At 40.0% G+C, this 9,844-nt stretch overlaps 1 protein-coding gene across 1 annotated transcript in view; it reads left to right on the top strand.

The window, feature by feature from the left end:
* ABCA12 (ATP binding cassette subfamily A member 12) overlaps positions 1 to 5,456 on the top strand; it is a 160,682-nt gene extending 155,226 nt beyond the window's left edge. Inside the window, exons 52-53 of the mRNA XM_014843588.3 lie at positions 2,617 to 2,754; positions 4,102 to 5,456. Of these exons, the coding sequence (XP_014699074.2) occupies positions 2,617 to 2,754; positions 4,102 to 4,209 (246 nt within the window). The 3' untranslated portion in view covers positions 4,210 to 5,456. The remainder of the gene's footprint in view (positions 1 to 2,616; positions 2,755 to 4,101) is intronic.
* The last annotated feature ends 4,388 nt before the right edge of the window (positions 5,457 to 9,844 follow it).

The raw sequence follows: 9,844 nt of genomic DNA on the forward strand, positions 1-9,844 counted from the left end.
ATGAGCAAACAGAATCTTCAAATTAATTACACATTTTTGCAGCTATTTAAAAGTAACGTAGCCTTTTTATATACCTTTATTTATTTCTTTATGATCATACTGTGTTAGTTTTTGAGTTGTGTACATAACTAGTTTACTAGTTATATGCATCAGGGAACTGAGGAATGATAGATATTATGTGACTAAGGGCATTTCTTCTTAGAAAAAAATTAGAGTTCCAGAATGTCACAGCTGGAAGAGAATATCTCCTTTGCTCCCTTCATTTGTAATTTAAGCCCAAAAAGTTTTGAGCAGAATTGCTTGGAAGTCAAGTTCTTAAGTCCCACAGTAGTTGAAATATCATTCAATTACTTTCGTCTTACATATACAGTCATGCATTGCTTAATGATGGGGATACATTCTGAGAAATGTGTTGGTAGGCCATTTTGTCTTTGTGCGAACACCATAGAGTGTACTTTACACAAGTCTAGCTGGTATATCCTACTATACACCTAGGCTGTGTGATACTAATCTTATGGGACCACCGTCGTATATGCGGCCTGTCATCGACGGAAACATCCTTATGTGGCACATGACTGTACATATCAAGAGGATGGACGCACACAGATATACGCATCTGTGTCTCACATGCTACATACGTGAAATATACGCACTTGACAAAAAATTATCATTATAACAGCTCCGATGAATGGGTAATTTGTATAAGATGATTATAGCAAACGATTGTTTTTAAAAGGGGATCCGGTGCAGAATGGTGAAAAGAAGTTGGAAGACTCAGGCTGAGGTCCAGCTCTGCCTGTGTGATTTCCAGCAAGACATTTAAAATCTCTGAGCCTCATTTTTGCATTTATAAAATAGGAATAATGACATCCACTGCATAAGATTGATGTGAGAACTAAATGAGAAAACATCCACAAACATACTTTGTAAACTATAAGGCACCATATTAATGTGAAGTGATTTTAGAGAGCAAAGGAGTGCATTTTTAAAAACAATTCTTTTATTTCTACAAAATACCTTTGCCTCAACCTCCCAAGCCTTGGCTAAGTTCTCCAGGAAATAATAGCTTTTATGATTCTTATCATTGTCCATTTTCTTTCATCTAAATTAAAATCAAATTTAAAAAGTAAAGGACGCTTTTTTCTTGCACAAATCATGTTGGTCATAGTGCTTTTTCTTTCAGTGAATTTCTGGGTTGAACCTGTGTTAATTCACTGAGGGCTGAGATTTAGACCAGATTTTGCCCTGGTCTGTTCCTCATGGGGCCAGGGCTATGCAAGGCCAATGCAGTGATGATGAAGTTTGATTTCTTCCAAAACAGACCACTCTTTATAAGTATGTGGTGCTTTCTAAACCTCTAAAGAGGAAATGGCAAAACAATGTGGGGGTACAAATAAGTAAGATAGCCTCATTGCAGTGACAGGTGTGATGCAAAAACGAGTCGGTGAGAGGGGCTGGGCAGCGAGCAAAGGAATGAGAAGAGGCGTTTCCGGTAACGAAGTCTGGAATCGCAGGCTACAGTACACAGTCTAGATCCGACCCATGCAGGTTGCAGGGTAGATTCTGGAGTAAGAAAACACCCTGATCAAACTAGTGTTTAGGAAATATTATCCTAGCTATTTTGTGCCAGAATAAATGAGTGTATATAGTTTTTGGCTTCTGAAGAACCTGTTGCAGTAACTCAGATGTGCAGTGATGAGCATCAGGTTACTAATAATGATGGTGCAAACAGAAGGAAAGGTTAAATTTGAGAGTTATTTTAGAGGGAAAATAAATAGCATATGGTAACATGAAATATGTGGAAAAGCAGGGCCTGGCCCTGTGTTCATGTGGTTAAAGTTCCACGTGATCCACTTTGGTGGCCCAGGCTCTCTGGTTTGCATCCTGGGTGCAGACCTACGCCACTCATCAGCCATGCTGTGGTGGTGTCCCATATATAAAGTAGAGGAAGTTTGGCATAGATGTTAGCTCAGGGCCAATCTTTCTCATGAAAAAAAAAAGAAAAAGAAAAAAATGCAGAAAAGCAAAATGTTAAAGATACCCCAAAGAACTAAGAATAGATTACTAAGTAGATGGTGATCCTATGGACTAAATAAACTGAAAAGAATTTTAGACTGAGTTGAGAAAGAATGTGGCATTATTTGAATGAGATTTTTCCTAGGAAGTGCTTTGGAAATCTAGCATCTTTAGCCAATATAAATTGAACAGCTAATCTCTAGGTTTTTAGAACAAGTCTAATATTAAAAAAAACCAAAATTTCTAGAAGTGGTATCTGAAAAAGCCACTTACATGAACTAAGCATAATCTGACATCTGTAATATCATTCCACAATTTTTTTTTCTAGGTGAGACCACAATGACTTTATAATTGCACACGAATGTAGAATGCTTTGGAATTTTCATTAGCTTTGTATTTGTTTTCTCTTTGACATTCATCAAACTTTTCCTCTCATCTTTGCAAGCTGTTAGTTTCAAAACATACCCATTGTTTACACTGTAGCATCATCTTCGGTGGAATGGACTTCAGGACTTGTACTAGCTTTTGGCCAAAGTTATGTCTAGTCAAGTCCATCTTACCTGACATTGCAAAACCCATCTTTTTCCTTTGGTCCCGCAGGATCAGCACCTGAGCATGCTAGAGTATCACGTGCCAGTCACGGCCGGAGGAGTAGCAAACATTTTTGATCTGCTGGAAACCAACAAGACTGCTTTGAATATCACAAATTTCTTAGTGAGTCAGACCACTCTGGAAGAGGTAAGCTGGATATCACAATCCAAGTGCACAATATCACACATTAATTATTACACATTCTTATTATTTCTTTTTAATGACATTCAATTTGTTTTTAATTGAAGCAATATCTAATCTTGCACCTGAAAAACTTAGCTCAATTTATTTCTAACGGCATTTTTGAGATGTTAGAAAAAAATGTGAAAAGCATGAACTAGTTTTTAATGGAGAAAAGATTTTTCCCTTCTACAAGACATCTATATCCATCGGGTTCTAGGTATCTGTAAAGCAACAATGATTTTCACCTCTAAATCAAATAGCTGTTAACTTTCCTCATTTTCTCCTTGGTGGGTTTCTTAAGTAACATTTCTGTTGTTTGGCTTCCCGGCTTAAGGTAAGATGGGGGTATCTAGAGAGAATTTGGTGCTAAACCTTTAGCTCGTGTAGACTCAGGCCATCAAAGCGGTAAATGCAGGATTCTTTTGTTTCACTCACATCATCTGCCTTACATTTCTCTTCAATAACTTGAGGCTTCATGGGCTATCCTTCATCAACTTTGTACTGGTTTAGTTTTCTACAGCTCGACCAACCTGATATACAGAATACTGGATCCTATCTGTCGCTGGGATGGGTCTGAAAGTGAGGTCTTAGGGGCCTCTGAGTCAACGTAGGGTGCTGCATTTTATGGACAATTTTTTTATGGGGATTTAAGGAAATTATGACTTTGCCGATCCAGATTTAGCCTTTGATTTGTAACCAACCACCATCACCTTGTCTGGCACAAAATAGACTCAATATTTCCTGGATGAATCTAGGACTAATAGAAAATGATTTTAAACAAAGTAATAAAGGTCTGCCTGCTAAATAATTGGATCACTGAACATAATGTTAATGTAGGCTTTCTATACAAATTATTAGTGCATTAACTCTTGAAACTAGCGACATTTCTCTCAATATCATCATATAAACATTTGATAAGGGTTTGGGTTCCTTGCTTATACTTGATAGAAATATTGACATAGATCATATAGATAAAAATATGTGGTTGTAGATACTCAATTACAGCTTTAAATTTATATTAAGATTATAAATGTAGTTATAGTTGTAGATATCGGCATTATTTTCAAACCCCAGTTAGATTTGAATATCTAAATATTCAGATATTTAGTGAATATCAGGTATTCACTAGATCAGATAAAATATCAAATATTCAGATATACACATGCCTAGTGAGAGTGTGTATATGTGTGGGCATGCCCCTCTAAAATCTAGCTTTCTCCATTTGCTCTCCCACTGTGTGTGTGTGAATTAACTTTATTCCTTCCTTTGGTTTACCAAGTACTAATGGCTTTATTTTCCTTGAAATATCAGGTTTTCATCAACTTTGCCAAAGACCAAAAGTCCTATGAAACTGCTGATAGCAGCAGCCAAGTTTCTACCATAAGCGTTGACTCACAGGATGACCGGACAGAGTGTTAGTACCTCCAGGAAACCCAATCTCAGCCAATGGCCAATGGCTTCATTTTGAGGAAGAGCTACAGAAGATACCGCTTCCTCAAAATCTCTTCATTTTAAAGTATTATACTGTATGGAAAGTTGCAATTGTGTAAGTCTACCAAGTAACTGTAAGTGGGACGTTTTCTTTCTAAGGTCAGTGCATGCTGTTGGTACTGACATGAATTCCTGTGTACTCAAGACTGTGAGCATGTGAATTCTTACACAAAGGTGAAACCACCTGAAGATGAATGTCTTAATTTATTACTTTCAATAAAAAGACAGCTTAAAGGCATGGTTATTCGTAGTTGAAAAGTAAAAGTGGAGAGGAAGGCCAGCCCCCGTGGCCTAGTGCTTAAGTTAAGCATGGTGCACTTCAGTGGCCCGGGTTCAGTTCCCAGGCATAAACCTATACCTCTGTGTTAGCAGCCTTGCTGTATTGGGGGCCCACATACTAAAAAATAGAGGCAAATTGGCACGGATGTTAGCTCAGGGCAAATCTTCCTTGGCAAGAAAAAAAAAAAGCGGAGAAGAAGAGTAATGTAGTTTGGGGTAGGTAGAAGTGGGCAAGCAAACAAAATAATTTATTTCCAGAAAATAATAGAATGAGCATCATCATAAATACACGAATCTACTGTGATGTGTGAAGTGTTAAGGGCCAGATTAACAGTGGCAGTAAGCGGTGGGCACAATGTCTGCAATGTACGCGTGTGTCATTTTCAGTACCTGTAAATACGTGGGGCCATAGTGAACCCACAAAGTGCCTTTCTGCAAGAATGCCGCAGGAGGGCGGTTTACCCTGGTGGTAAACAGGACTTGGGGCTATTCCTGCTGTGCCTGGACGATAGGAAGGCATAGGGCAGAGCAAGCAGCAGCTTGCTCTTCAGGGAAAATGGGTGTGTCAGCTGGGCAGACACAAATCCTGAAAACTGACAGAGAATTCATGTGCTGCTGGCAGGCAACAATTCTTAAAGCTCTTACAGAAAGCCTCATATTCTAGGTTTCTCTGCAGGAAACCTTCCTGTGGAGGGAAAATGAATATGAAGATAATTTTCAGGTAATTACTCAGCTCACCCAGAATCATGTATATGGCTATAGGACAGACTTTATAATAATGCCAAATTATATGGCCCTCAGGGAAGGTGCTTCATGTAACATTTGTGCACGTGCGTGTGTGTTGTGTGTGTCTGTACAAGTTTGCCAGCTTTGGCATGACTGTCTCTGTTTCAAGAATCAATAAACTTGAAATTTAGAAAAAAAAATTCATGAAGTCATTTCATTTGTTAGGGAAGAGCCAGGAACCTAACAATTGGGGTCATGTGGCCTAAAAGGTCCCATGTGATCTGGCCCCTGCTCACCTCTCCACCCGCATCCCTCTCATTCTGCCCTTCATCTTGAGGGTCTAGCCGTGCTGGCCTCTTCTCGGTTTTTCCAGTGCACCACCTCTTTCCCTCTCCAGACGTTCACATGTGTCATTCCCTGTGCTTGAAATGCTCTTCCCCCACTCTTTGTGCCTGGCTAACAGTCTTCAGAAATGCTATTCTTCCTCAGAAGCTTTCCTTTCCCACTTTCTCACTTTAAACCCAGTCCCCGTGTTCCAATACTGTCGTTTATTGTACCTCCTACCTTTCCGTCAGAGCATGCATCCTAATTTGTAATATGTCCAGACTAACAGTAGATATCTTAACAGATGGCAATAGAATTTCTCTAAGAACAGAAAATGTCTTTGTCGAGTGTAACATACGGAGAAGCCTTTTGGGGTAAAGTGTGACTCTCAGCGTGTGGATGTCTTCAGGAGCCCAAATGACAAAGAAGAGGGTCAGGCTCCATGAAGAATAAAAGGATTTGTTTATTGTTCGTTGTGCTTGTTGCTGTGGTGGTGGGGGTTGGTTGGTGGCTCGCTTGCATCTCAGCAAAGGTAGGAAAGGAAGCAAAGAGAAAGGAGAGAGATGCGGAGGGAGGAGGAACCAGTGAGATGGTGGAAGGCGCAGTACTGACGAGCGATGAAGCCCGGTGAGGGGTGGAGTGGTTGAATGGGCTTTTGAAGCGATGAATCTCCAAACACATTTGCACGTTCATTTTCTGTGCAGCCACGCTGTAGACTGTGTTCGTTCCCCCTAGATCTTCATTAAACTCAGCTGCACTTACAATGCTTTATGTGAAAGAGGTCTAATGGAAATTGAGGAAAGGATGTGTTGATATCTTCTTTGAAAGAGTGCAAAATAGTGTCTACTTTGCTGCAAAGGAGACCGTGAGACAGAGAGTCCCAGATACGTTGCCGAGCGGAGTTTCTGACGCCCACAGGACGTGGATCTGGGGGCTTTCCACCAACCTCATCCACATCTCAGTAGGCAGGGAAGCCCCAGCTGGCCTCCGGACTACGGTAGTTGCATTTTCATTTGACTGGTCATTTAATATTTCTCTCCCTCACTAGACATGAAGCTCCGTGAGGGCCCTGCAGTACATACACACACCATAAGTATTTGTGGCACTCGATAAATATTTGTTACTGAAATGGGTGAATAAATAAATGAATGAGAAGCAAAAGAGAAGATGGCATGGTTGGTGTCGAAACCAAGCATCTCCTTCAGTTTAAGTCTCTGGATTCCCATGAAGTAGGTTGTTCATGGAGAAGAAAAAGGAAAGACAATGCTTTGTTCCGTGTCATAGATATTGCGATAGATCCACTAGCATGGGTGGATTTCAGTATCTTCTTTGGAATCAGAATTCTAATGCTCTGCTTTTGTGCATTTCTGCACATTTATTTTTTTCTTTGTCTTTTTGTCTGTAAAGTTGTACTGTATAAGAGTTTCACAGCACATTTTTACATGCAGGTAAGGAACATACATGAAAAACTATTTGAACCCACATCCCTTTGGATTTCTCTGCAGTAGAGAAAATGTTTTGAGAATTCCCAGTTCTCAGAGAACTGCCTCCACTCTAGATAACATACACAAAATCTGCTTTTTTATATAAGTTACTTGAATTACCTCTGAGGATTGTGGCAATCTTCACTTCTTCTATAAAAAACTGGTTTTTGTAATATTAAAACATTTGGTGCAAAATCAGAAGCATGGAAAAATGATATGCACAACTACCTTCTCCAAATATGCTGTCTGCCTGACGGATCCATTCTCCTCCTCAGAGATGACGATCCCCCAGACGAACAGCAAATGCCGTCCTAGGCGAGGCTGGGGGTGATGGAGCCGCCTGCATCCTCTTACCCCGCCTGACCCTGGGAGTCTGCTTGCTTCATTAACATAAGCTTCTCGAGTTTTTAAATATAACAACAGCAAGCTAAAAGGGAATGATGTTACTTCCTTTGGCATAATGTATAACAACTTAATCCAACTACTCCCTTGCTTATAAACCCAGATTGGTTTTCCGTAATCTGTAGGTTGAAATGCAAACTCCTTAACTGAACTTCAAAGTCCTTCATAATCCAGCCTCCAGTGCTTCCACTTCTCTTCCCCACGTAGTCTGTGCTCCGATTTCAATGAATTTCTTGCTGTTTCCTATTATGTCAGATCTTTCCTCAGTTCTGTGTCACTTAGCGGACGCGACTCCTTCCTCTTGAAAAACCTCTTTCCTGTTCCCGCTTAGCTCTTACTTAGAAACTCCTCTTCATCTTCATCACCACCCTTCTCTTGGGTCTTCTCTTTAAAGAAACCTTCCCAGAGCACCTCAGGCAGAGTTAACTCTTCTATGCTCTGTTACAAAAGCATTTTGTGCCTGCCTCTGCAGAAACATTTCCATGTTGCATAATAAATCATCTCTGTATGTATCTTCCTCTTTGCATGATACTGAGTTTTTTTTTTTAAGATTTTTTTTAGTTTTTCCTTTTTCTCCCCAAAGCCCCCCAGTACATAGTTGTGTATTCTTCGCTGTGGGTTCTTCTAGTTGTGGCATGTGGGACGCTGCCTCAGCGTGGTCTGATGAGCAGTGCCATGTCCGCGCCCAGGATTCGAACTAACGAAACACTGGGCCGCCTGCAGCGGAGCGCGCGAACTTAACCACTCGGCCACGGGGCCAGCCCCGACACTCTGAGATTTTTAAGAACCATGGCCTATTTTTCCTTCATCACTGTATCTTCCATATCCAGCACAATATCAACATGGTGTTGCTCAACAAATCTTTGAAGGACCAGAGAAGTCTATTTCAATTTAGAAATATTTTCACAATTTTCACTTTAACTTTTTTGGCAATTATGATTATTTTAGTTTTAGAAGACCAGTTATGATAATTTAAAGTTAACTGCTGGGAAAAAATGTGCAGATGACCAACATTTTAAATTAAAATGTTGATTCTGCATAAAGCACACTTCATTAAAATACCAAGCATTGGACATACTATTATTTTATTAACAATATTGCTTAATATGGCGTTTGCCTCAGGATATTAAAATAAAATTACTATTTAAAATCAGATACTCCCATGGCCAACATGTTGGCATAGTGGTTAAGTTCACGCGTTCCGCTTTGGTGGCCCGGGGTTCACCAGTTCAGATCCTGGCCACAGACCTCGACACCGCTTATCAAGCCGTGCTGTGGCAGGCGTCCTACATATAACATAGAGGAACATGGGCACAGATGTTAGCTCAGGGGCAATCTTTCTCAGCAAAAAGAGGAGGACTGGCGGCAGATGTTAGCTCAGGGCTAATCCTCCTCAAAAAAAACCCCAAAACAAACAACTTCCACCCAAATAGAGTTATGCTTAATCACTCCCATTGCACAAATGGAAAAACTGAGGTGAGACACATAGTTAAAATGACAGAAGCCACCCCAACTGATAATTTGTTTCTTGTGAAACATTGTGTCGTGTGCCCTATTTATTATATTCTTGTTTAATTCTCACAACATACTTTCAACTTATTAGCCCGTTTTTATTGACAAGGACACTGAAGATTGGAAAGAGGTCATTATCTTGCTCAGAATCATACAGTAAAAAAGTAAATTTGACTCCAGGAACTATATCCTGACATAAACAAAAAAGAAAAAGAGACTTGAATATGTTGACTTAGATACATAAATTCACTAATTATTTTGGGGTGAACTGTATGTCTGTGTCGACCTGGCAAGGGATCCAGGTAGCTTTAATTATTGCTCCGTTGCCCATAGCAGCACACATCTCTGGCACGAATGAGGAGACTTTGTCTTTGACTATCCTCTTCCCCCAGACCTCTCAGGAAAAACCTTAGCCTTCCATCCTGCCCCCTCTGAAATTCATCACAAAGAAACCCAATCACGTCAACTAGACACACAAAGATTTACCAATCATTTACATTTATTTTAACTCAAAAGAGTTTGCTCTGTACGTACTGGGATTTTATCGTTGTTGTTTTCAATATAGCAGGTAATTTTGTTATTTGATCTCTTTCCCCATTTTACGTCTATTTCCATTTTTATGTTTTCTTATTTCTTTCCAATGGGAATAAAACTCCCTGTGTAAGGAAGCCGGAACTATGAAATGGTATATGTCCTAAACAAGCTATGTCCGGAGAGGCTCTTTCCACACCTCAAGACAGATTTTCCATTCCTGTTGCGTGGGTTCCGTTGAGAAGTCCCTGGGACAGACAAAAGCCCTTCAGTTAAACTACTGCTCTTGGCAACTCAGTAGAATT

The sequence above is a fragment of the Equus asinus genome, chromosome 19, assembly GCF_041296235.1.
Source record: "Equus asinus isolate D_3611 breed Donkey chromosome 19, EquAss-T2T_v2, whole genome shotgun sequence".
NCBI lineage: Eukaryota > Metazoa > Chordata > Mammalia > Perissodactyla > Equidae > Equus > Equus asinus.